Source organism: Muscardinus avellanarius, assembly GCF_963383645.1.
Source record: "Muscardinus avellanarius genome assembly, chromosome: 16".
NCBI lineage: Eukaryota > Metazoa > Chordata > Mammalia > Rodentia > Gliridae > Muscardinus > Muscardinus avellanarius.
Genome location: NC_137802.1, coordinates 52,043,504 through 52,070,172, shown reverse-complemented (window position 1 = coordinate 52,070,172; position 26,669 = coordinate 52,043,504). Strand labels below are relative to the sequence as shown.

Genomic DNA, 26,669 nt, shown 5'->3' with positions numbered 1-26,669 from the left:
GTTCCATCCCCAGTACCACACACACACACACACACACACACACACACACACACAATACAGCAATTAAAATAAAATAAAATAAAATAACATGGTGGTGCATGTTTGTAATCCCAGCATTTGGGAGGCTGAGACAGGAGGATCCGGGTTCACAGACAGTCTCAGCTACTTAGTGAGGCCCTTTGCAACTCAGTGAGACCCTATTTCAAAATAAAGAATAAAAAAAAAACAGGGCTGGCGGTGTAGCTCAGAGGTAGAATGCTGCTGGGTTCCATCCCCAGTACCTCAAAAAAAAAAAAAAAAAAAAAATCCGGGTGTGGTGACACACGCTTGTAATCCCAGTACTTGGGAGACTGAGAGGGAACCCAGTTCATGGCCAGCCTCAGCTACTTAGTGAGGCCCTCTACAATTTAGTGAGACCTGTTTCAAAATAAAGAATAAAAATAGGGCTGTGGAGTGTAGGTTGGAGATAGAATGCCCCTTAGTTCAATCCCCAACACCACACACAAAACAACCCTAATAAATAAAATGAAGCAGCTGGGTGTGTTGGTGCATGCTCTTAGTCCCAGTGCTTAGGAGACTGAGACAGGAGGATCACAGGTTCAGAAGCCCTGCACAATTCTGAGATACTGTTTCAAAATAAAGAATAAAAAAAAAGGACTCAGTATAGTTCAGAGGTGGAGTGCCCCTGGGTTCAATCCCTAGTACCACTTAATTATTAAAATGAAGCATCCTGGCTGAATGGAATGAAAAGCGACTTGTTAAAAGCTCGTATTCCACTGGGCGTGGTGGCGCACGCTTGTAATCCCCGCGCTTGGGAGGCTGAGACAGGAGGATTGTAGGCTCAAATCCAGCCTCAGCAGCTTAGTGAGGCTCTCAGCAACTTAGTGAGACCCTTTTTCCAAATAAAATATAAAAAGAGGTCTAAGGGTATAGCCTAGAGGTAGAAGGCCTCGGGGTTCCACCCCCAGGACCAAAAATTAAAAATAAAAAAAATAAGGCTCATATATCAACCTGTTTCTCAATAAAGTTGCCAACTTGAAATTTCCACTCTTTCATGCCAGATTTTTTCACTCTGAGCGAGAGTTCTTGGCAGGTCAGGGGCAAGTATTACACATACATGTGTACATGCACATGCGCACATGTATGTGCACATTCATGTGTCCGCATACATGTGCACATACATGTGTACACATGCATGTGCACATTTTCTTTTTCTGCCTGGAGAACAAGTCTTTTCGAGTTTTAAATTCTGTGTGACAGCCAAGCATGGTGGCATATACCTATAATATCAGCACCTGGAGGCAGAGACCGAAGGATCACAGGTTCAGGGCCAGCCACAGCAACTTAGCCAGGTCCTCAGCAACTTAGTGTGACCCTGTTTCAAAATAAAAAGTAGGCCAGGTGTGGTGGCTCGTGCTTGTAATCTCAGGAAGATTACAGGTTCTCAGCTAGCAACTCTTAAAGCCCTCCGCAACTTAGTGGGCCCCTATTTCATAATAATAGGGCTGGGGTGTAGCTCAGAGATAGAATGCCCCTGGGTTCAATTCTCAGTACTGCAAAAATAAATAAATCCCAATGCTTTTCCCCCATAAGAGGCAGACCCTAGTTATGCCTTGTTTTCATGGTATCAGAACTTGGGGTTGAACTGCAGGGTCAGCCACTCCTTTCCTAACAGCATGCTTAGCCTGGGGTGAGCTGTGGGCAGCATGTGTGAAGAAGGTAAAGTGGAGCCTCCTGCAGGGCGTGGCGCCGCACGCTTGTAACCTCAGCATTTGGGAGGCTGAGACAGGAGGATCTCGGTTCGCAGACAGCCTCAGCTACTTAGTGAGGCTCTTAGCAACTCAGTGTGACCCTGTTTCAAAATAAAGAATAAAAAAATAGAGCTGGGAGTGTAGCTCAGACGTAGAATGCCCCTGGGTTCCATCCCTAGTGCTGAAAAAAAAGTGGCGCCTCCTGCCTTCTCAGCACCATGGACCCCAAGGAAGGCTGGGCCGTTTCCGGACTGGCAAGAGCAGCCCTTGTAGCTGCTTCCAGCCAGCGCTGTTTTCCTCTCGCAGCTTCGGGGAAATCAATCCTAAGATTCTGACTTCCCTCCCTCTCAGGGCAGGGTGCCATTTGCCGTGCCTGACAAAGTGCTGTGGCCGCAGCTATGCGAAGCGCTCAACATGAAATTCAAGGCCGAAGTGCAGAGCAACCGCGGCCTGACCAAGGAGAACCTCGTGTTCCTGGCGCAGAAACTGTTCAACAGCAGCAGCGCCCACCTCGAGGAGTACAACAGCATGCCCGTGTCCTGGTCCCAGTTCAACAGGGTGAGGAAGCTGCCGCCAGCTGCTCTTAGGTCAATCCCTCAAACCAGATGCCTCAGGAGTCTCCCTGCCTGGGCCCTGTTCTTTACATTTCTAATAAAATGTACCAAAGTAATAGCAGCTTCTGAATAGATAGAAAACTTGAAGGTTTTCCAGGTCTTGTATAAAAAAATTACATCTTTACATAGTTTAAATTAGTGGGCCTTTGTGTGTAATTAATGTATTAACTTTGTGTGTAGAGCAAATCAAACACGAGCCTAACCATGAGACAAGACTTGGGGATGAGGAGAATCACTCTCTGATGTTCCCGATGCGTGAGGCCAGGTCGGGCTCCTGTGGTGCCTCAACTCACAGAAGGGGATGCCAACGAAGAAGACATTTCCTCTAGTCATTTATGTTAGATCTTTGGTTGATTTTCAATTAAGTTTTGGTTTCTTATGCCTTGCCCTCCCCCCCTAAATGCCCATAATTTTTTTTTTTTTTTTTTTTTTGGGTGGATCTGGAGATGGAACCCAGGGGCATTCTATCTCCAAGCTACACCCCCAGCCCTATTTTTTATTGTTTTATTTTGAAACAGGGTCTCAGTGAGTTACAAAGGGCCTCACTAAGTAGCTGATGCTGGCTTTGAACCTGCGCAGTCCTCCTGTCTCAGCCTCTCAAATGCTGGGATTACAAGCGTGCGCCACCATGCCCAGCAGATGCCCATAATTTAAAGCGCTCATGTTCTCTGAGTGTCTTAAATGGTTTAGTGTTAATAAATCGGCCAGCAGGCTTGCTGGTAATCAGAGGAGGCTTCATAAAGGAAGCAGGAGGTCTCAGTGGTCTGTCTTTGTCATTACAGAAGGCCCCTGCCTTCTAGTGGAACCAGATAACTAATTTTGGCCGATATGGGGAACATCTGTGTCACCTTCTCTGTGACTTTACATTGTGATCTAATCCAGGTCATCTTGTTAAAATGGGCATCTTGTTAAAATGCAGGCTGTGATTCAGCAGGTCTGAAATGGGCCCTGAAAATGTGCATTTCTCAGAAGCTCCTGGGTGATGCTGATGCCGCTAGTCACAGGCCTCATGTCAAAAATAGCCAGGGCCGCCGGGCGTGGTGGCGCGCGCTTGTAATCCCAGCATTCGGGAAGCTGAGACCAGAGGATCGCGGTTTGCGGGCAGCCTCAGCTACTCAGTGAGGCCCTCTGCAGCTCAGTGAGACCCGGTTTCAAAATAAAGAATAAAAAACAGGGCAGGGGCTGTAGCTCAGAGGTCGAATGTCCCTGGGTTTCATCCCCAGACCGGCAAAAAAAAAAAAAAAAAAAAAAAATAGCCAGGGCATGTGCCCTGTACTTGGGAAACTGAGACTAGAGGATCACAGGTTTGAGTCCTGTCTCAGCAACTTAGGCCTCAGCAATTTTATTTTGAGACTCTGCTTCAAAATAAAAAATGTGAGAGGTGTAGCTCAGAAGTAGAACACCCTTGAATCGAATCCCCAGTACCACCAAAAAGAACAAGCAAACCGGGAACTAAGACTAAGCAGCCCATATCCAGGTGAAGTGTGTGTCGGGAGGCTCCCTGCGCTCGGTAACCCGCGTTGACTCCTCCTGTCACTGCTCTCTTCCACCTCGTCGTTTTGGTGGTAGGACCATTGGGTGGAGCTGAGGTGGGCAGTGATATTCGTACGCTTCTGATACTGCAAATGTTTGTTTTCCGGATAACGTTCACGGTTACAGTATATGCACAGATCCCAAATGTTACTCTTGCATCTTGATGTTCCTTGTTATATCTCCAACCAGGAGAATTTGCCAGGACGGAATTACACATTCTGGCAGTGGTTTGACGGTGTGATGGAAGTGTTAAAGAAACATCTCAAGCCTCATTGGAATGATGGGTAAGAACATTCCTTCCTTCCTTATTTTCTGAGATGGGAATTGTGCTGTTACCCAGGCTGATCTTGAACTCATGAGCTCAAGTAATCCTCCTCCCTCAGCCTGGATTAACTGGACTACAGGCACAGGAGTAGAATACGCAAGTTTTCCTCCTGGCATTAACATATCGCCTTCTGCTTCTCTGGCCTTTGTGATCCAGGGCCATTTTGGGCTTTGTGAACAAGCAACAGGCCCATGACCTCCTCATTAACAAGCCAGATGGGACCTTCCTGCTGAGATTCAGTGACTCAGAAATCGGTGGCATCACCATTGCTTGGAAGTTTGATTCTCGTGAGTGTCCTGCCCTTTTTAAGACATGCCTTGGCTTTTTGTCCAAAGTCAGCTGCTTTTGTTGCAAAATTACTTCAACAATTTATCAAGTACTTATTGTTTGTTGGGGCGAGTGCTAATTATAGGAAACACAGCCATATAATCGTGACATGGCTGCTTATAATACCACAGCCTGTGGAAAAAAATCTTATTTTGGGAAACACAAAAGTGTAACCATGCAATACAACAGACTGCAAAATCCCAGCTGCTTCCCTTTTGAAATGTTAGTCTTATTATTACTCAATCCGGAGCTTCTTTCAGTGAAGAATTACTCTGATGAATTTGAGTCCTCAGAGTGGTAATAAGCGCTATTTCAGTTGTTCCCTTTTCCTAATTAACCTAAGGGGGCCTCGCTATTGGCCATTCCTACCAAGAATGCTGGTTCTTTCCTCTGACCCTCAGCATATAAGAGCAGTTTGCTAGTTTGTTTTTTGTGGCTCAAATTTTGCAGTAGCTCTTGTGCTTTTTTTGGCTGTGGGCATGCTTCCTCACTCAAATACCTGTACATAGAGAATCAGGGATTGGGGTCAGAAAGAACCGTTTCTTCTAAAAAGAGAGAGAGAGTGCTCGAAGTTGAACCAACCTGAGGTCATTCTATCTCTAGGGAAGTGATATGTGCATTACCAGCTTATCTACCTGGGGCTTTTAAAAGCTACTTTATCCACAGTTTTAGGTTATTTTAAAATGGATATTTCTGTTGGGCCAATTTTAGTGAACTTGAATTTGTACTATATTTGGGTGTTAAGATTTTGTATTCAGAAATCATGGTTAGAATGTGATTATCTCATTTTATTGATCTAGAGGAAAGAATGTTTTGGAATCTGATGCCTTTTACCACCAGAGACTTCTCCATCCGGTCTCTGGCTGATCGCTTGGGGGACTTGAATTACCTTATATATGTTTTTCCTGACCGGCCAAAAGATGAAGTGTACTCCAAATATTACACACCAGTTCCCTGCGAGCCTGCCACTGGTAACAATGTTCGCATTTTGATTTGATTTTGTTGTGACTGTGTGTGTGTGTGTGTGTGTGTGTGTGTGTGTGTGTGTTACATGAAACTCACACAGTTATCATTTAGTCACTGCTTTTTGAGCATGTGTAGGGCAAATGTAAGCCCCTTGCCAGATTTGTCAGTCATAACAGAAAATACATCTGTCACTGGTCCCAAGTTCCAAATCAGAAGGAAAACAAAATGCATTTAATACAAGTTAGATCAAATCAAATGAGAAAGGTAAAATTTTATTTTTCAAAACAGAAATGGTTTTGTTTTCTGAGTCTGTTTATGTTCCACATTTACTGTAGAATTTTTAGGAAACGTAAGAGCATCAGAAAGCAAGCCGATCACACATCACTCTCTGGCGATCAGCCACTGTAGACGGCTGAGCGGCTCCCACTCTTCCACTTCATCATCTTCCTTCTTTCAGACTCCAGATGCTTAAGCATATTCTGTCTTGATCACCTCGCTCCTAACACAGTAATAGTAACAGTTTCTACTTCTTGTGTCATGAAAATTAAGTGAGTTAATTCATGTGAAGTGCTTCAAACACTTTAATTTTTTATTTTTTGCAGTACCGGGGATGGAACCCAGGGGCATTCTACCTCCAAACTACACCCCAGTCCTATTTTTATTCTTTATTTTGAAACGGGGTCTTACTAAATTGTGGAGGGCCTCACAAGAGGCTGAAGCTAGCCTTGAAACTGCATCCTTCTATCTCAGCCCCCAAATACTGGGATTACAAGTGTGTCGCACCACACCCGGCCAGAGTGTATATATATATATATAATTTTTTTGTGTGTGTGGTACTGGGGTTCCTGGAAGCCTTTCTACCTCTGGGCTACACTCCCAGACCTATTTTTACATTTTTATTTGGAAACAGGGTCTCCTAAGCCAGCGCACACAGCTGGCTTCGCACCTGCGCGATCCTCCTGTCTCCGCCTCCCAAGCGCGGGGATTACACGCGTGTGCCACCATGCCTGGCTGAGCCTATATTTTTTTTAACCACTATTTTAGTAACCATTTGTATTTTTCTGTGAAGTGCATGTTCATATTCTTTGCTCATTTTTCTTTTAAAGTTACTTTTACGTAGGAAATATATTAATCCTTTATTATATATGTTTCTTCATGTGTAATTATTCTTTTAACATTTAATTTTTTTATTTTGCTGAAGTGCAAAGACTCATCATTTCTGTGGAAGCCTAATCCCAATCTATAAAGCATTTTCTTTACAGAGGGGTGTGTGTGTGTGTGTGTGTGTGTGTGTGTGTTTTGCTGGAGATGGAACCCAGGGCCTCATATATTCTAAGCTCATACTCTACCATGGAGCTACACCCCCAGCCTAGATTTTTTTTTTTTTTCAGTACTGGGGATGAAGCCCCAGAGCATTCTACCTCTGAGCGACACCCCCAGCTCTGTTTTTTTTTTTTTTTTTTATTCTTTATTTTGAAACAGGGTCTCACTAAGTTGCAGAGGGCCTCAGTAAGTAGCTGAGGCTGGCTGCGAACCTACGATCCTCCAGTCTCAGCCTCCCAAGTACTGGAATTACAAACCTGTGCCACCAGGCCCAGCATAATCTAGACTTTAAAATCCTATTTTATGCAGCCTTTGTTTTTGTTTCTGTGGCACTGTGAATTGAACCCAGGGGGCTTTCTGCCACTGAGCAGCCCTTTTTTCCTTTTCTTTTCTTTTTTTTTTCTTTCCTTTTCTTTTTTCTTTCTGTAGAACTGAGGATTGAACTCAGAGGCATTCTACCTCCAAGCTATACCCCCAGCCTTACCTATTTTTTATTCTTGATTTTAAAACAGGATCTCACTGAGTTGCGAAGGGCCTCACTAAATAGCTGAGGCTGCTGCAAACCTGTGATCCTCCTGTCTCAGCCTCCCAAGTACTGGGATTACAAGCATGCACCATCACACCCAGATCTTATTTTTCATTTTGAGATAGGGTCTAGCTAAGTTTCCCAGATTAGTCTCAAACTTGTAATTGTCTATCTCAGTCTCTTGAGTAGTTGGGATTACAGGTGTGCCCCACTAAACCCAACTTTTCTTCTTTTTTTCTTTTCTTTCTTCTTTTTTTCTGCCAGTCTGTCAAATTCTCTGTAGAGTTGAGCATGGTGGCACACGCTTGTAGTCCCAGTACTTGGGAGGCTGATACAGAAGGATTGCAAGTTCAAAGACAGCCTCAACAAATAGCTTCTTAATAACTTAGACCCTGTTTCAAAATAAAAAGAAAATAGGCCTGGGGTTGTAGAATTCAAAGTTAGAATACCGCTGGGTTCAATCCCCAGTCTCTGTAGGCTGTAAAGCACAAAGTACACGAGGTGTTGTGAAAAGGCAGCAGGTGACACGTGAGGCCCGAGAAGCAGCAGGTTAGGACAAGCCATGAGTGAACCATGTGACATTTCTCTCTTCCTGATAACGCTTCCTCTGTTAATAGCTGTGACTCCCCTGACTTATAAGGGCTCAGGGGCACTATTACCTGCACTCAGGTGACTGGGAAGCAAGGCTTTGTTCACCCACATCAGACTGTCACGCTCATACCACCTACTTAACTGAGTTTCTATAACCAACTTCTTATAAAGGTAACTGTGTTCTTAGGAGGCTGAGATAGGATCGCAGGTTCAAGACCAGCCTCAGCAACTTAGTGAGACCTTCGTTCAAAATTTAAAAAGGGGTGGGGGAGCCGGGCCTGGTGGCGCAGGTTTGTAATCCCTGCGCTTGGGAGGCAGACACAGGATCGCACAGGTTCGAGGCCAACCTCAGCTACTGAGTGAGGCTCGCAGCAACTTAGTGAGACCCTGTTTCCAAATATAAAATAGGAAGCGGGGCACAGTCGCTCACGCTTGTAATCCCAGCATTCAGGAGGCTGAGACCAGAGGATCGCAGTTCACTCACACCTTTAGCTACTTAGCGAGGCCCTTTGCAACTCAGTAAGACCCTGTTTCAAACATAAAAAGACTAAAAAATAGGCCTGGGAGTGTAGCTCGCAGTTAGAATGTCCCTGGGTTCCATCCCCACTACCACACACACACAAGAAAAATGTGTGTGTGTGTGTGTGTGTGTGTGTGTGTGTGTGTGTGTGTGTAGGAGTGTAGCCTGCATATAGAAAGCCCTTGGGTTCCATTCCCAGTACCACACACACACAAAGGTCTAGGGGTACAGCCAAGAGGTAAAACACCTCTGGGTTCAATACCCAGCACCATGTGCGTGTGCACACACATACACACACACAGAGAAAAGAAGGTAACCACAGCCAACCAGATCACACTCAGGTTTTCCCTGCATGGGGGTTCTGCAGCATGAGGGACACAGCCTCGGGTGCTTTCAGCCAGCCCCACACTGAGTGCTCACTGGGAGAGTCATCAGGTCACCACCAGATGCAGAAACCACAGGCCGTGAAAGGTGCGCAGGTGTGGAAGCCGCGGCCACCTCGTTCCTAAAAGAGAAGATACACAAGATGGAGACTTTAGGTCAGGTCGAGTCAGGAGCTGCCTTGTGCTTAGATTTTCCAGTGAGCTCCCTGGCAGTATTTGTATACCTTCTGCCTGAAACCTTCTCATGATAAGTTCTTCCCAGGACAGCCTACTGGGGAGCCAGGCAGCTCCACTTACAATAATATTCATAATATTCTTCCTTATGGCTGGAAATGTGTTCTCTACTGGTCCTAATACTGCCCCCAGGGTACGGGAAATAAATCCTGTCCCTCTGCTGCATCTTCAGCTCTAAACTTTGTTTTCTTTTCCTTCCTTCCTTCCTTCCTTCCTTTTTGTGGTACTAGGGATGGAACACAGGGGCTTGCTACCCTCAGCTAGTGAGCTTTCCACTCCCAGGCCTATTTTATACTTTATTTGAAACAGGGCCTCACTAAGTAGCTGAGGCTGGCTTTGAACCCGTGTTATCCTCCTGTCTCAGCCTCCTAAGTACTGGGTTTATAAGCGTGCACCACCATGCCCAGCCAGCTTTAAACTTTTTTTTTTTTTTTTTTTGGTGGTACTGGGGTTCCTGGAAGCCCTTTTACCTCCGGGCTACACTCCCAGACCTATTTTTATATTTTTATTTAGAAACAGGGTCTCCTAAGCCAGCGCGCACGGCTGGCTTCAAACCTGCGCGATCCTCCTGTCTCCGCCTCCCAAACGCGGGGATTACAAGCGTGCGCCACCACGCCCGGCTAGCTTTAAACTTTAAAAGATATTTTTTTGTTTTCTTGTGTATGTGTGTGTGTGAGAGAGAGAGGGAGAGGGAGAGAGAGAAAAAAAAAACTGGGGGGGGGATTGGAGGATGAACCTAGAGGCATTCTACCTCCAGGTTTTCTTATCTTATTTATTTATTTATTTATTTATTTATTTATTTATTTATTTATTTTGCTGGTTTGGGGATGGAACCCAAGGGCATTTGACCTCTGAGCTACAACCCCTGTCCTATTTTTTAATTCTTTATTTTGAAGCAGGTTCTCACTAAGTTGCGGAGGGCCTCACTAAGTAGCTGAAGCTGTCCACGAACCGCCATCCTCCAGTCTCAGCTCCCGAATGCTGAGATTACAAGCGTGTGCCACAACGCCCGGCTTCATTTTTATTTTGAAATAAGTTCTTGCTAGGTTGATTAGAGTTTCTGAAGCTGGTCTTGCACCTGCAGTCTTTCTTTCTTTTCTTCCTTTTTTCTTTCTTTCTTTCTTTCTTTCTTTCTTTCTTTCTTTCTTTTTTTTTTTTTTTTGTGGTACTGGGGATGGAACCAAGGACATTCTACTTCCAAGCTACACCCCAGCCTTATTTTTTAGTTTTTATTTGAAACAGGGTCTCACTGAGTTGCGAAGGGCCTCACTAAGTAGCTGAGGCTTTCTGTGAACCCCAGTCCTCCTGTTTCAGCCTGCCGAATGCTGGGATTAGTGTGTGCCACAATGCCCAGCTGAGCCTGCAGTCTTTTTTTCTCAGCTTCCCAGATACTGGGATTATAGGCGTGTGCCACCACACCTGGAAATACTTTTTCTTTTTATAATTAGTATGCAATTAACATTTGATTTAGATTTTTGGGAAAGTAGATAATTTCTGTGCAGGGTTTTTAAAAATATTCCAAGCCTGGCATGGTGGTGCACACTCATAATTCCAGTACTTGGGAGGCTGAGAGAGGATGGTTGCAGGTTTGAACCAGCCATGGCAACTTAGCAAGGCCCTCTGCAACCTGGTGAGACCCTGTTTTAAAATAAGAAAATCAGGTTGTGGGTATAACTTGAAGGTAGAATGCCTCTAGGTTCTATCCCCAGAAATAAATAAATAAATAAATAAATAAATAAATAAATAAATAAATAAATAAATAGCAAGCATCCCAGTGAGCCTGGAAAATATCTGACTTTCAGTTTTAGTGTTGCGTTTCTCTTCTGCCAGATCTCCTAACAGAGAGGTAAAATCAGGTGGCTGTGTCTTGACCCAAGAAAAGATGTGATTCTTAAGGAAGATACTTTTTATTTTATTTGAGAATTTGGTTCTCACTACCTTCTCCCCTTGGCAGCTAAAGCAGTGGATGGATACGTAAAGCCACAGATCAAGCAAGTGGTCCCTGAGTAAGTGTCCAGGGCCAGCTCTGGGGTCCTGTTAACTCTTTCTACCCCCCCCCTCTTTCAACACCTAACACTACCCCCTTCACATTGCTGGGCCAGCGTCTCCATCCCTTGGAAAACCTGCTTGATCGTGCTGTGGCCAGCACCCAAGGGTCCCACTCCTATATCCAGGGCCCCGTGGAGCACTTTGTCCTTCAACATCCCCAAAAAGACATAAAGATGCCCCCGGAACCCCTCCCTAAGTGAGCCACCTTGAGCCTTCCTGGCAGCTCATACTCTGTTATGTTTCTTCCTGCAGGTTTGTCAACGCATCTGCAGACGCCGGGGCCAGCGCCACGTACATGGACCAGGCCCCCTCCCCGGCTGTGTGCCCCCAGGCCCATTACAACATGTACCCACAGAAGTAGGTCATGTTCTTGTGGGGTCCCCGGGGGAGGTCTGGGGCCCTGGGCTCATGCTGGAGCCCTGGAGAGCAGTAGGCAGAGGACCCCAGGGCTCCACGAGGACTGAGGCCAGCAGCCAGGCCTGAGCTCAGGTCTATAGAAGAAAGATTCAGCCAGAAACTACCTGTAGTTTAAAGTCAGGTGGTCACATGGCTGTCTGTTCCCTTTTCTGAAAGTAGAGTTCTTTCTTGCTGTGTATAAGGATCAGGTGGAGCCAGGCATAGTGGCGAATGCTAGTAATCCCAGAGCTTGGGAGGCTGAGACAGGAGGATCGCACAGGTTCGAAGCCAGCCTCAGCTACTTAGTAAGGCTCTCAGCAACTTAGTGAGACCCTGTTTCCAAATAAAGTATAAAAAATAGGTCTGGGCCGGGCATGGTGGCGCACACTTGTAATCGCTGTGCTTGGGAGGCTGAGACAGGAGGATCGCATGGGTTCGAAGCTAGCCTCAGGTATTTAGTGAGGCTCTCAGCAACTTAGTGAGACCCTGTTTCCAAATAAAGTATAAATTAGGTCTGGGGGCATAGCCCGGAGGTAGAAAACCTCTGGGTTCCACCCCCAGTACCACAAAAAAAAAAAAAAAAAATAGATCTGGGAGTATGGCCAGGAGGTAGAAGAGCCCTGGGTAGAAAAAAGGACCGGGTGGGTTTGGAAGTGCGTGGACAGCCAGTGTTGCGGTGGCTGGGTGGGTATTGGGGTCTGGGTCTGTGTGTAGAGCAGCTGGCAAAGGATGCTCCTCCCATTGCCAGATCAGCAGCTCTTTTCCAGTGAGGCCCTGGGGCTCCAGCAGTCTCTGACAACCGTTCTCCTCCTTCATCTCTCGTCTTTCCCTCCCAAGCCCGGATGCCGTCCTGGACACCGATGGGGACTTCGACCTGGAGGACACGATGGACGTGGCGCGGCGAGTGGAGGAGCTGCTGGGCCGGCCCATGGACAGTCAGTGGATCCCTCACGCACAGTCGTGACCGGCCCCTCCGCCTGCAGCGCCTGCGTCCTCCCCAGAGGAAGCACCCTTGTGGATGTTTTAATTCCATGAACCGCTTCTCTTGGATACAATACTCATAATGTGAAGTGTTAATACTAGTTGTGACTTTAGTGTCTGTGCATGGTGGCACCAGTGAAGGGAGTGAGTGTGTGCGTGTGTGCGTGAGTTTGCACGTCGTGGTGTGTCTGCCCCTTGCCATCTAATCCCAGCTGAGCTCCGGCGCCGCAGACAGGCCCTGCTTGTTTTCACCTTGTGCAAAAAGTAAGTTAGTTCCACGAACCTGGAACCTGGCCATGTGTCTTTAGGGTGACTGGACTTTGACATGTGGCTGTTTGAGTAAGAGAAGGACAAAGGGAGGAACCTGTGCCTCCTCTCTGGGGAGCCCTCACTGCCAGGCAATGATACATCACCATTGTTGTCTGTGTTCGTCTTCTGCAGAGTGAACAAGGAAAGCCAGCCCTCCCTCTTCCCCGCTCTGCCCTGTGCTCCCGGGTCAGATGGAGGAAGGGCTCACAGGAAGGGCGAAGAGCGCTGGGGCGAGGGAGGTTGCAGGTATGAGGGGGTGGTGGCTTTTCACCAAACACTTAACCCATCTAACATTCTTTCTTTATCCTTCTCTTCCCTCCTCCCTCTCTCTTTCTCTCTCTGAAATTGCCACTCATTTCCTAGAGTTTGACAGAATGGGGGGAAGGAAGGAGAGCTTGCAGCATGAGGCCCTCTGCGTCGGCCAGAGCAGCCTGGCGTGCCCAGCGCTGGCTCCAGGCGTGGAGGCTGCTGTTGCCGGGCTCCTTCCTCGAGCACTGGAGTCCCCCCTCTGAGGCTTTCTAAAGACTTAGTTTGGATGATGACTTTTTGCAGATGTTCAATAGCGTTTTTGTTTCCAAATTGGGTCCCCATCCCACCCTAATTTGACATCAAAGTTCTCCCCTTCCTGCATCAGGTCCTGGGCCGTCATACCCAGGTCGCTGCTCCCCTCACTGTCACAGTGGTATCTCGAGGGGAAGGCGATGTGTGGCCTGAACCTGGGCCACTTGCTGACAGGCGGTCACCTGCTGCCAGGTGCCGGGTGTCAGATGTCAGCAGTTGGGGAAACCTGCGATCTGCAGGTTTGCGGGGAAGGTTGGTAAGCTATAGAAACAAAACAGAAGCCTCAGCATTCCTTCCAGTTTCCTCTGTAGGTTACAGCAGAAGGAAGGGAGGGGCTGCAGCAGGCAGGTGGGAAGAGGGGGTGAGCATAAGCCTTACAGGGAAGGCCCACAGGCCTCAGACCACACCCAGGAGAGGATGGCCCTAAAACCTTATTTTTATACATGTGAGTAAATAAACAGATATTTTTTTTACAAAAATAACTTCTGAATTTATCAGTGTTTTGCTGTTAAAGGAAAATACTGCTCTGTAGTAAATTATTTATTGGAAGATGACTTTTTAAAAGCTGCTGTTTGCCTTGGCTTGGTTTCATACACTGATTTATTTTTCTATGTGAGGCAGGACGCTTCTGCCTCTGGAGCAGGCTGGCCCCTCCACAGAAAGGGCAGGATGGAGAGGCCCGCCGAGCCCCGCCTTCCCGCTCAAGATTTGATTCAGATTGCCACCTGAGGGTGGGTGTGTGGGAGGGGTGGGGGAGGAAGCCCGACCCTCTGAGGGCGCTTCCCTGCCCACCCTCAGAGATGCTTCGCCAGCTCCTGCCTCTCGGGGACGCTTCTTCATCCCAGCAACCCTGGCAGGGATGCGGGGCTTGACTTGCTTTCAGATTATGATGGACACAGCCCCAGGGCCTGCAGAGGGCATTGCAGCCGGGAAGTCCTGGGCAGCTCCGTGTGGGCTTGGGGTCCAAGGGGAAGGGTCCCCAGAGAGTGGCCCACACACACATGCACAGCTCTCCTCGATCTTAGTGAGGCTGTGCCTAGAGATGGGGGGATTTTCAACAGAAAGTTGTGCTCGCTGTCTGCATTCTGTCTTCTCCCTTCGCTCTGTTCCTGCCATCACAAGCAGAGGCGACGGTGGAGAGTCCTGACGCCGGCCTCCCCGCTCCCAGACACACAGCGGTCCTCCTGGTCGCAGCTCAGCGTCAGTGTGTATGGGCGCCGGCCGGACGGGGAGGAGGGCGGCTACGTGGCTATCACTTCAAATGAAAGTATACTTTTTATAATTTTTCTTTTTAAAACTTTGTGAAATTATTTCAGATACATATTTTAGTGTCAAGGCAGATTAGTATATAGCCACCAAAAAAAGTATTGTGTACAATTTGGGGCAGTCACAAAATTGTGTATTTTATGTTACAATAAAGACTTCCTCTGAAGGCACAATATTGAGTCCTGGTTTTATTTCTTTTCATCGTGTGACAAGGGAGGGCAGCCTTAATAGGAAAATACTTTGTCATCATTATGACCCTAAAAAGGGAACTAGCTGGGAGTTGGCCTTAGCGGGGAGGGGGGGTCCTCAGCTTTGGTGGCCCCCGGGCATCTTTACCTTCCTGCTCCTGTGATATTGGGAACTTAGAACCATGGCCTTCATCTCCTGGCCTCCTCACACTTCCTGTCAGAAAGCCTGGCCTTCGAGCTGAGCGCGTCTAGATGCCTCCCCTGAGCTGCTCCGCTGGGAAGGAGAGAGTTCGGCCCTGAGTAGGCTGGCATGGGAGGAGTGCCACAAAGAAAAGAAAAAGATAGGATTTAGTTTCTACCACACACAGCTCTCCCAAAGTCATTATCAACTGAAAAAGAACATGGAGGAAGTGCCTTGAACAGCCCAAGCTGACACCTTATTTTTGGTACTGAGGATTGAACCCAGGCCCATTCTACCTCTGAGCTATACCCCTAGACCCGGTTTAGTCTTGTGTTTTGAAACAAGATCTTGCTAAGTTGCTGAATCTGGCCTCAAAAGTTTGATCCTCCTGTCTCAGCCTCCCAAATACTGGGATTACAGGCATGTGCCACTGCGCCTCACCTGAACTGAATCTTTTTTTTTGGGGGGAGGGGACTGGGGATGGAACCCAGGGGCATTCTACCTCCGAGCTACACCCTCTGCCCTAATTTTTATTCTGTGTGTGTGTGTGTGTGTGTGTGTGTGTGTGTGTGTGTGTGTGTGTGTGTGGTGTACTGGGAGTGAAACCTAGGGACTTTTCTGCCTCCAGGCTATACTCCCAGACCTTTTTTATGTTATTTGGAAACAGGGTCTCACTAAGTAGCTGAGGCTGGCTTCGAAACTTTGCGATCCATCTGTCTCAGCCTCCCAAGCACTGGGATTACAAGCGTTCACCACCACACCCGGATTTTTATTCTTTATTTTGAAACAGGGTCTCACTAAGTTGCAGAGGGCCGTGAACCACGATCCTCCCATCCTCTGGTCTCAGCCTCCCGAATGCTGGGATTACAAGTGTACGCCACCACTCCCAGCTGCCTGAACTGAATCTTAAAAGGACAAATAAAGCCAGGAAACTTTATAATTCTTTTTCCCTTTTTGCGGTACCGGGGATTGAACCCAGGGGCATTCTACCTCTGAGCTCCACTCACAGCCCAATTTTTTCTTATTCTTTATTTTGAAATAGGATCTCACTAAGTTGTGGAGGGTATCACTAAGAAGCTGAGGCTGGCTTTGAACCTGTGATCCTCCTGTCTCAGCCTCCCAAGTACTGGGATTACAAGCATGCGCCACCCACCTGGCTCCAAAAACTCTTAATCTTAACTCCATCCTTTAGTGTTCTGTTTTAGACACAAGCCTCAATGAGCCCACACCCTTAATCACTAGGCCCCTCCCCACCTGAAGTTCTTAAGGGTTAGTAAACAAAGGACCATTAGGAGGGATAAAGTCAGATAGGACCCAGCCACCTCCCATTGATTCTGAGAGGTGAAAGTCCAGACCTCCAGCCCAGTCCTGGGCCGCTAATCACCACCCCCCTCTAGAACCTCTATAAAGGAAGGATCCTAAAGACCCCCAGGGCCTCCCCCAAAGCCAAGGATCCCCCTGGCTTTGGGGTGAGTTTCCCTTTCCCAGACTCAGGAAGGCCCCAGGACTCTCCACAGGGGGCATCAAAAGGGTGAGGTTTCCTTCTCATCTTGGTGATTTCTCCACAGATTGCTGTAGTGCACAGCACATTCTAGCTGAAGGCTTACTCCGTAACAAATGTGTTTTCTCCACTACGCTCTTGGAGAGGATTCCTGTATTGGGATTTTTTTTTTTTTTTTTTTTTTTTTTTTTTTGTACCGGGGATTGAACCCAGGGGCATTCTACCTCTGAGCTACCATCCCAGCCCTATTATTTATTTTTTATTTTGAAACAGGGTCCCACTAAATTGTGGAGGGCCTCACTAGCTGGGGCTGGCCACGAACTCACTATCCTTCTGTCTCAACTTCCCAAGAACTGGGATTACAAACTTGTGCCACCCACCACATCCGGCTAAGATTTTGTTTTTTTCAGTACTGGGGATGGAACCCAGGGGCATTGTACCTCTGAGCTACACCCCCCAGTCCTATTTTTTTTTAGTATTTTTATTTTTGAAACAGGTCTCACTGAGTTGAGAAGGGCCTCACTAAGTAGCTGAGGTGGTCTGCGAATCACGATCCTCCAGTTCCGCTCCCCAATGCTGGGATTACAAACTGGGATTATAAGTGTGCGCCACCATGCCCGGCCCAAGATTTTGGTTTTTAACAGTCTGCTCCAGGATGGAGTGTGCCTCACTCCCAGCTCAAGCTGTTTAATGGCACTCTTTCCACACTTGGCTGTCTATTCCTCCACCTGCACAACTTTTGAAGATCACGCTACTCCGGCCCAAACTCTGTCCCCGGCCAGCTGAGTCAGCTCCCATCTGGGCATCCTTAGGTGACCTGTCCCTTTAAGAGCACCTCCCCTCCTCCCACCTCAGGCCGGATTTCCTCATCAGGGCCCAGCCCTTTAAAGCCATCGCTGGAGCTTTCCAGCCGGATGTGTACTGAGCTGGGCACTGAGGGCCTGGGGTGCTGGGAGTAAGTACAAGTGAACTGTGACAGGTGCAGTCGAGCATCGATCCACTGCCTGGGACCAAAGAGGGACTCAGGGCTGGCTTAGGGAGGATGTGAGAGAGAGCAAGCCACGGGGAGGAGACAGTGTGTGTCCTGCCCGGCCCCGGCCCGTATTCCCAGTGCTCAGAGCAGCTAGCAGGATCACCCAGGGCCTCCCTAGCAAGTGGCAGCAGCGGGGTCTGAACTCAAGTCAGTGATCTCTGTGTCAGCTGCTCACCAGGGTCCTGGCATCTCCCCACACTTCCTTTCCCTGGGGTTTTACTTTCCTGCGGGCAGCAGAGTGTGTGTGGGAGAGGCAGGGACCTCACCACCCCGCCCCACTCAGGTTTCCTTCTCCTCCCAGGAGCTGCCTGGCGATGCTGCTGCTGTTGCTGCTCCTGCTGCTGCTGCTCCTGCTCCTGCTGCTGCTGCCGCCGGCCCCATTGGCCATGCTTGGGCAGCAGAGGCCCCTGGGCGCCAGGCTCCCCTGGCTTGCCAGCCTCCGGCACCGTTTGGCCTGGGGGTTGCTGGGCTGGGCAGCCGCCCGGCAGCAACAGAAACTGGAACACAGCACCCTTCACGTGGGCCAGAGCCAGCAGCAGGCTCTGATGTGGTGTCTGCAGGGCGCCCAGGGTTCTCGCTGGCCCCCCAGGGGGAGCACAGGTGTGTTTCCCAGGGTTTGGGAAGGTGACCCAAAGAGAAAGAAACCCCACCGGGTTGTCAGATTCCAGCACCTAACACCTGCCCAACCCATTGCCAATGGTGTGGCCTGGCCTGGCCTGGCCTGGGGCTGGCACTGGAATTCAGAGTGGAATTCCCATGCCGAACCCTTTCCCAGACACTCTGCCCCCAGACCTGTTCTAGGGCCCCCACCAGTCTCCCTTGAACCTCTTGGGAAATGGTGGCTTCCTGAGGAGTTTCTGGTCTCTGAGGGTACAGACACGAGCACCTTCCGGAATCATCTCCCTCTGACCAAGTCCAGCGAGGCCCAGGAAGAAGAAAATGGGGGCCAGCTCCTGCCCCCTCCATCAAACCAGTACCATGGGGAGAGCTCTCTGCAGGTAAACTGGGGTGGCCAGAGCACCGTCTGCAGAGTCCCCTGCTTGTGGCCCAACTCTCCCATCTGGATGGGCAAAGAATGGCCAAATTGGGGTTCGGGGCCTGGCTCTGAGGCCCAGCTGACAGCCTCTTCTTGTCTCCCTCCAGGCCACCTTGCTGGGTCTGGTGGCCCTCAACAAGGCCTACCCAGAAGTGCTGGTTCCAGGCAGCACTGCCTGTGTGACCCCTACGTCTCCCTGGCCCAGCCCTCTGCCCTGGCCTGGGTGTGCCCTGGGCCAGGCGAGCCCCCCTGGAGACAAAGGCCCTAGGGCCCTGCTGCTGGAGGCACTGAGGTCCCCAGGGCTGAGGGTGCTGGAGGCTGGGACAGCAGCCGAGCTCCTGGACGTCTTCTCAGGCCTGGAAGCCGACGGCGAAGAGCTGGCTGGGGCAATAGCAGCTGGGAATTCAGGGGCGCCTCTCCCCCGACGGGCAGCTGAGCTTCGTGAGGCCCTAGAACAGGGACCCCGAGGACTGGCCCTACGGCTCTGGCCAAAGCTTCAGGTCGTGGTGACTCTGGATGCAGGAGGCCAGGCCGAGGCCGTGGCTGCCCTCGGGGCCTGGTGGTGCCAAGGGCTAGCCTTCTTCTCTCCTGCCTATGCGGCCTCTGGAGGTCAGTGCGACACGGGGCAGCGAGGTGGGGCAGGGGCAGAGTGCACCCAGCTGGTTGCCATTGATTGAGGCCTGCGGACTCATCTTCTTTGGTCTTCCCCCACAACCCACAGATGGGGATGCTAAGACGCACGCAGGCGGAGTTTTACCCAAGCTCACACAGCCGACACGGACTCACTGCCGGCTACTGCCTTTTCCCAGTTAGGGGCTGAGGCAGCTGGCTGAGCCGGGCAGAGCTGAGAAGGATGGGGTAGAAGGACAGCCGTGGGGTCGGATGCTCAGAGGATGAGGGCTGGGGTCCAGGGCTAGGCCTGCTTTCTGCTCGGGCCTGGCAGACAGTGATGGCCCAGCAGGTGATGAGGAGGCTGCTTTGCTCCCTGCAGGGGTGATGGGCCTGAACCTCTGGCCAGAGCAGCCCCGGGGGCTCTACCTTCTTCCCCCTGGACCCCCCTTTATTGAGCTGCTCCCAGTCAAGGAAGGAGCCCAAGAGGAGGCAGCCTCCACGCTCCTTCTGGCTGAGGCCCAAAGGGACAAGGAGTATGAGCTGGTGGTGACTGACGAGGTCAACCTAACCAGGTGACTACCTGCCCAGCCCCGCTGCCTCAGGCCCTCCCATGCCTTGAGCTCGCCCTCACTCCCATCCCGCCCCGGCAGGTGTCGCCTGGGTGATGTGGTACAGGTGGTTGGTGCCTATAATCAGTGCCCGGTCGTCAGGTTCCTCTGCAGGTAGGTGACCCCAGGGGTCCTGAGGGCTCGTCCTCATGTCCCAGGCTCCATTGCCTCCCCCCTTCTCCTCCCCAGGCTGGGCCAGACCCTGAGCATTCGAGGAGAAGTTACTGGAGAGAATGTGTTCTCTGAAGCCCTGGGCCGGGCAGTGGTGCAGTGGCCGGGGGCCAAACTGTTGGACCATGTCTGTGTGGAGAGCAGCGTCCTGGGTAAACATCTCCATCAGCTCCTGTCTGCCTCCCGTTCTAGGGTACTTGTCCCGGGACCCACACCCACTCTGCCAGGAGACCTCTGGGAAGGAGATAAGACAAAGGAAGCCTCCTGCTGCTCCCAAGAAAAAGTCCCTCTCCATCTGTAACTCTCATCCTTCCTGCCATAGTTTTTCCTTCTTTCCTGACCTGTCTCATATTTAGGATTAGGCTTTAGGTTTCCCTCCCCTCCCCACCAAGAAGCCTTTTTATCCCCCACAAACCTCGGAATGAGGAGGATGAGGCAGCGGTGTTGGCCCTGGCAGCGCCTGCTCTCAGGAAGCACATGTGCCCCTGGGCTCTGTCCACAGATTCCTCCGAGGGCTCCGCACCGCACTACGAGGTGTTCGTGGAGCTAAGGGGGCTGAGGAATCTGTCGGAGGAAACCCGAGACAAGGTGAGAGAGGCAGGGGCCAGCGTCTGGCGTTCGTCCTTCACGGTGCACGCTCCCAGGGTGCCATGCAGATGGGGAGCAATGGGAGAGAGGACGGGGAGGAGAAGCACCTTCCTGGGGTTCCTGGGAGGGAGAAACAGGTCCCACGACACATGTGTGCACACACAAGGCTCCCTGCACACCTCGAGCACACACACACAGCCACACCCCAGCCTCACCCGGGGCCGTTCCGTCCCCAGCTTGACCACTGCCTCCAGGAAGCCTCCCCTCGCTACAAGTCCCTGCGGTTCCGCGGCAGCGTGGGTCCTGCCAGAGTCCACCTGGTGGGCCAGGGCACCTTCAGAGCGCTCCGGGCGGCCCTCGCCACCTGCCCTTCATCCTCCTTCCCTCCTGAGATGCCTCGGGTCCTCAGGCACAGGCGCCTGGCCCAGTTGCTGCAGAGGAGCGTGGTGTCCTAGCCAAGGTCGGCCAGCTGCCCGGCTCCCTTCCAAGGCCACCTCGCTCTTCCCTCCAGGGCCTCCCCAGATGGGGTGCCCTTGGCCAAGGACCTTCACCTGACATTGCCTGTCAGAGCTGCTGGGCCAAGGGTGGCCTCAGTCTAGTTGACCAGCTCTGAGGTGTAGGCTCAGGATCACAGCGGACCCCAGAGTGCTCAGCCACCCTGGAGGACACACTGCCGGAACTTTCCCATACATACATGGCTTGCTGTGACCAGCCCGACCTGCTCTCCGGCCATAGCCATGTGCTTGACCAGTATACCGGGTGGGCTGAACGTGCAGGGGGGCCGTTGGGGTAAGGGCTGCAGGAGTGACCCTTGGTCAATAAAGAACAGGAGTTGAGGGCAGGGAAAGACCTCAGCGCCACTGTCCCTGAGTGAGACAAGTCTTTACGTGATCTCTGAGTGGTCCCCAACAGGGTGGTGCTCCACCCACTCATGGGTGTCCTCCTGCTGGTCCTCCGCCTTCCCCACCTCCTCCCTGTGCTTCCTGGATCAGCTCCCAAATAAACCTTTTACACCCAGATTCTTGATGTGTATAAATACAAATTATACAATTTAAGAACAAAAAAAAATTTATGATAAATGAACCTTGACAACCTCTGGGACATTATGAAACGATCTAATGTATGTGTATTTGGAATTCTAGAAGACAAGAAAGATTAGGTAAATTATTTGAAGAATTAATGGCCCCCAATTCCACAATTTAATGCAAAATGTTAGTTTATAGATTCAAGAAACTCAGCGCTTTGGGGAAACTGTATAGGGGTCCCTTTCTACCGGGGCTCACCCCTTCCACCCAGCTATTCCCCCTCTGTCCTGAGCCCCAGGGCTTTCCCCCAACTCTTCGCTCCGGGCTGGGTTAGGTCCCTAGAGTGCACAGGTACCTTCGGGGACTCCCACCACGGCCTGGGGCCACCCGGCAGAGAGAGCTCCTGTGACCCCAGCCTGCACCCCTGTCCCAAGTGTAACCTAAAGGTGAGGGGTTATTCCTGACATGTCCCACTCTGCTTTAGCACTGGCCCTTTCCTGGATCAGCACCCACAAATCACTTTTTTTGCAACACCTCCTGCCCTGTTTTTTATTCTTTATTTTGAAACTGGGTCTCACTAAGTAGCTGAGGCTGTCCGCGAACCGCGATCCTCAGGTCTCAGCCTCCCGAATGCTGGGATTATAGGCTTCACAAATCACTTCTATACTTCAGATCACAAAGCAGCACCACAGGCAGCAATCCCAAGTCATTTAGGTTAAACATCCTCAGCAATTGAGCCTCCCGGCACTGTGAGATCTGCCCGAGACCCCGCAGTTCCTCCTCAATAAAGTCAGCACTGCATTGGATCACCCCTCAATCCTGTGTCCACATTCCCAGGCTCTCCCCACGCCAGCCAGCCCCACATCAGCCCATGAACCCTGTTAGGGCCTCCCTTGCCTGTCAGGGTGGTACACATCTATAATCCCCGCATATGGAAGGCTGAGACAGGAGGATCACAGGTTCAAGGCTAGCCTCAGCAGTTTAGTGAGAACAGCAACTTAAAAAGACCCTGTTTTTTAAAAATATAAAATAGCCGAGCGTGGTGGAACACGCTTGTAATCCCCGCGCTTGGGAGGCGGAGACAGGAGGATCGTGCTGGTTCAGAGCCAACCGCGCTGGCTTTAAGAGACCCTGTTTCCAAATAAAAAAGTTCAAAAATAGGTCTGTGAGTGTAGCCCATGGGAGTGTATCCCAGAGAAGGGCTTCCAGGAACCCCAGTACCACCAAAAAATAAAAATAAAAAATAAAAAAATAAACCTGTCATGGTGGCACATGCTTGTAATCCCGGCATTCAGGAGGCTGAGACAGGAAGATCATGGTTCGAGGCCAGCCTCAGCTACTACTTAGTGAGGCCCTTTGTAACTCAGCGAGACTGTTTCAAAATAAAGAATAAAAAAAAAGGCTGGGGTGTAGCTTGGAGATACAATGCCCCTGGGTTCCTTCCCCGGTACCACAAAAATAAGTAAATAAACAAATAAATAAATAAAATATGAGCTGAGCATGGAGGTACACCTTTGTAATCCTCCTACTTAGGAGGCTGAGACAAGAGAATTAGAGCCTCAGCAATTTAGTGAGACCCTGTTTCAAAATAAAAGACTAGGCCGGGCGTGGTGGCGCACGCTTGTAATCCCTGCGCTTGGGAGGCAGAGACAGGAGGATCGCGCAGGTTCAAAGCCAGCCATGCGCGCTGGCTTAGGAGACCCTGTCTCCAAATAAAAATGTAAAAATAGGTCTGGGAGTGTAGCCTGGAGGTCCAGGAACCCCAGTACCACCAAATAAATAAATAAATAAATAAATAAATAAATAAATAAATAAAAATAAAAGACTAAACTGGGCATGGTGGCACATGCTTATAATCTCAGTATTTGGGAAACTGAGACAAGAGGATTGCAGGTTTGAAGCCACCCTCAGCTACTTAGTGAGGCCCTCTGCAACTTAGTAAGACCCTGCTTCAAAATAAAGACTAAAAAAATAGGGCTGGGGGTAGAGCTCGGAGGTAGAATGCCTCTGGGTTTCACCCTTAGTACCATAAAAAATAAAAAATAAAAGAGTAAAGTAGGAGCTGGGCTACCCTACTGTGATCTCAGCATTTGGGAGGCTGAGACAGGATTGCAGTTTGCGGACAGCCTCAGCTACTTAGTGAGGCCCTTTGCAACTCAGTGAGATCTTGTTTCAAAATAAAACATTTTTAAAAAGTAGGGCTGGAGATGTAGCTCGGAGATAGAATGCCCTGGCTTCCATCTCCCAGTATTGCGCAAAAAAAAAAAAAAAAAAAAAAGTAAAGTAGATCTAGATCTGGGGGTATAGCTCAGAGGTTGAATGCTCCTGGGTTCAATTCCTAGTACCATGAAAAAATAAATAAAATAAAATATGGCTGGAGGTGTAGCTGAGAGGTAGAACACCCCTCAGTACTACAAAATAAAGAGTCCTCCGTCAGTGGCTCCCCCCACGGGAAGAAGACCAGAAGACCCTTTGACCCTGGCCCTCTCCAGAGAGCCTGGACCACCAGGAGAGACCCCCATCCCACATGAGCTAAAGGCTCTGTGCACACCGTCCTTTCTGAGGCCCACCGCCTCCCCAACACCTGGTGGGGGGCTACTTTCATGAGAGACCTTCCAGGATGCCTGGCCCCACCCAGGCAGAACTCCAGCCTAACTTTGCTTAAGCCTGCAGTAGCCGTTTCCTCTAGGGAACTAAAAGCCAGATCCCACCCAACTGGCATTTATGTACTCCTTGAAAACAGGACCACGTCCCAGGCACAGTGCTGCTCCTGTGCCTACATTCGCCCTGCCCAGAGCGGAAGCTCAATACCAGTGCCTGGAATGGAAAAGAAACTCCAGCCTGGAGATCACATCCTTCATCCCTCCCTGCTCACTCCCTGGAGATGGAGGAGTGGGACTGCATCCTTCCCCTCCGGGCAGCCTGGTCCAGAGCTGGCTACAGAGGAAGAAGCTGCTTCGGCAGAAACTGGGCTTGGCTTTCTCTTTTTCTACTGCCCAGAGTGGATCTCCGAAGTTTTCCACAGTGGAGATCAGCAGAAGGGGCAGAAAGGAAGGAGAGCTGGGAGGAGAGGGGCAGCTCAGCAACCTGTTTCTATGGAGAAAGAAAGCCCTGGACCCAACAGACCCCCGGGGGGCAACCACAAAGAGCCCTGGGGGAGAAGCTTGCCGTGTAATGGCCCCCAACACACGATCCATGGTGGGTCTCATCACTGCCCCTCCTCCTGCCCTTAATTAGCAGCTGCCCCCTCCCCCTTTGTCCCAGGCCAGAGCCCCAGCCAAACCCTCTTTTGTGTGCTCAGATTCCTGGGTGCAAGGTGGCCTCATTAGTTCCCGGAGACCGCCCCATCTCCAGGGAGCAGGCAGACAGACAAGGGAGGGGGAACCAGGGCGCAGTGATCAGACCCAGGCCTCAGCGGCCATTCCTTGGGCACAGCCTGGAGACGGCCCCCCTCCAGGTCACTAATCTTAGACTCGCCATTGTCTGGTCCCAGAGCAGACGCAAGTGCTCATCTCTTCCCCGCCACCTCAGAGCGCTATAAACCCCGGGCCCCTGGTTACAAGTCGCACTCACCGGCCTCAAGGTTCCTGGCTATTTGGACCACTGCACTGCAGAGACCTCCTCTCCAGGTGACCCAGCCCTGAGCTCCAGACACCATGAACCTTCCCTCCATAAAGGTAAAGATGCAGGGATTCACTGTGGCATGGAGGTGTCTAGGGTACTTGCTCAGGGGGCTGGAAGAAAGGGCAAAGGTGTCTCCCCTCTTGGTCTTTTCTCATGTGGGCTCCGAGGCAGGAGACTGGGGGAACCTTGAGCGCAAATCTGCCTTGGCTAATACCGGGTTGTGCGCTATTCTTCCAAGAGTTCCTGTTCACTGAGCACTTACTATGGGCCAGGTACTTTTTTGTACCTGTCATCTCAGGTCATCCTCCCAGCAGCCCTGCAAAGTAGGAACTATTTATTACCCCATTTATAGGTAAGGAGGTCTTGTCTCAAGAGGGCGGGACACTGGTCCAAAGCCTCGGTGTTCAATTTCCCCTGCAAGGGAGCACACAGAGGAGTCAACAGCTGTAATCTCGCCAGTCCCCGATTCCATGTTTGTCCTGGGGCCAAACGTGTTTTTGCTAGGTGGGGCAGGGGGACACTAAATAGGGCTACTGTTTTCACTGAGCTTATGACTTCTGGTATAGACAGTCTCAGACACGCCTGTCGGACACTCTTCAGATGGAGTGGTAAGGCTTTAATAATGAGTACAACGGCGCCGGGCGTGGTGGCTCACACTTGTAATCCCCGCGCTTGAGAGGCTGAGACAGGAGGATCGCGCAGGTTCGAAGCCAGCCGCGCTGGCGTAAGAGACCCTGTTTCAAAAATATAAAATAGGTCTGGGAGTGTACCCCGGAGGAAGAAGGGCTTCCAGGAACCCCAGTACCACCAAAAAAAAAAATAATAATAATAATAATAATGAGTACAACGGATGGGACTAAAGAGGAGAGAGGAATCCATTCTGCCCAGGCAGTCTCCGGGGGCTTCCTGGAGGAAATGCTCTGCTGGGTCTTCAAGGGTGAGCTGGCAAAGAGCCAGCCGCAGGCCAGGAGGGGGCGCGGAGCCAGCGGGGCAGGGCCTGGGTTTGGGGTGTGGCTGTGGACCCCTAGGGAAGACCCCCCCCCCCCCCAGCGTCCTGTCTCCGCCTTCCTAGGTCTCCTGGGCCGCTGTGTCGCTGCTGCTGCTGCTGCTGCTGCCGCCCGCGCTGCTGTCGCCTGGGGCGGTCGCGCAGCCCCTGCCCGACTGCTGTCGCCAGAAGACGTGCTCCTGTCGCCTCTACGAGCTGCTGCACGGCGCGGGCAATCACGCGGCCGGCATCCTCACGCTGGGCAAGCGGCGGCCCGGGCCCCCTGGCCTCCAGGGCCGGCTGCAGCGCCTCCTACAGGCCAACGGCAACCATGCAGCCGGCATCCTGACCATGGGCCGCCGCGCAGGCGCAGAGCCCGCGCCGCGTCCCTGCCCCGGGCGCAGGTGTCCCACCCCCGCCGCCGCCGCCGCCGTGGCGCCCGGGGACCGGTCCGGAGTCTGA

At 50.7% G+C, this 26,669-nt stretch overlaps 3 protein-coding genes across 4 annotated transcripts in view; all 3 read left to right on the top strand.

Annotated features, from left to right (window-relative positions):
- STAT5B (signal transducer and activator of transcription 5B) overlaps nt 1-12,502 on the top strand; it is a gene marked incomplete at both ends in the record, with an annotated part of 31,303 nt that extends 18,801 nt beyond the window's left edge. For both annotated transcript variants that reach the window (XM_080713859.1, XM_080713858.1), the window contains 7 exons: nt 2,103-2,309; nt 4,088-4,182; nt 4,380-4,510; nt 5,351-5,521; nt 11,048-11,099; nt 11,395-11,499; nt 12,376-12,502. In XM_080713859.1, the coding sequence (XP_080569985.1) occupies nt 2,103-2,309; nt 4,088-4,182; nt 4,380-4,510; nt 5,351-5,521; nt 11,048-11,099; nt 11,395-11,499; nt 12,376-12,502 (888 nt within the window). The remainder of the gene's footprint in view (nt 1-2,102; nt 2,310-4,087; nt 4,183-4,379; nt 4,511-5,350; nt 5,522-11,047; nt 11,100-11,394; nt 11,500-12,375) is intronic.
- A 1,027-nt stretch (nt 12,503-13,529) lies between these two features.
- Nucleotides 13,530-21,028, top strand: GHDC (GH3 domain containing; the record flags this gene model as incomplete). The annotated part of the gene is made up of 11 exons (XM_080714069.1): nt 13,530-13,581; nt 14,558-14,656; nt 17,356-17,443; nt 17,860-18,158; nt 18,435-18,556; nt 18,702-19,203; nt 19,586-19,778; nt 19,857-19,928; nt 20,004-20,137; nt 20,488-20,573; nt 20,810-21,028. The coding sequence occupies 11 exons, from the start codon at nt 13,530-13,532 to the stop codon at nt 21,026-21,028; spliced, it is 1,866 nt and encodes a 621-aa protein (XP_080570195.1).
- A 4,226-nt stretch (nt 21,029-25,254) lies between these two features.
- Nucleotides 25,255-26,669, top strand: HCRT (hypocretin neuropeptide precursor; the record flags this gene model as incomplete). Its single annotated transcript, XM_080713889.1, has 2 exons — nt 25,255-25,275; nt 26,295-26,669. The coding sequence occupies 2 exons, from the start codon at nt 25,255-25,257 to the stop codon at nt 26,667-26,669; spliced, it is 396 nt and encodes a 131-aa protein (XP_080570015.1).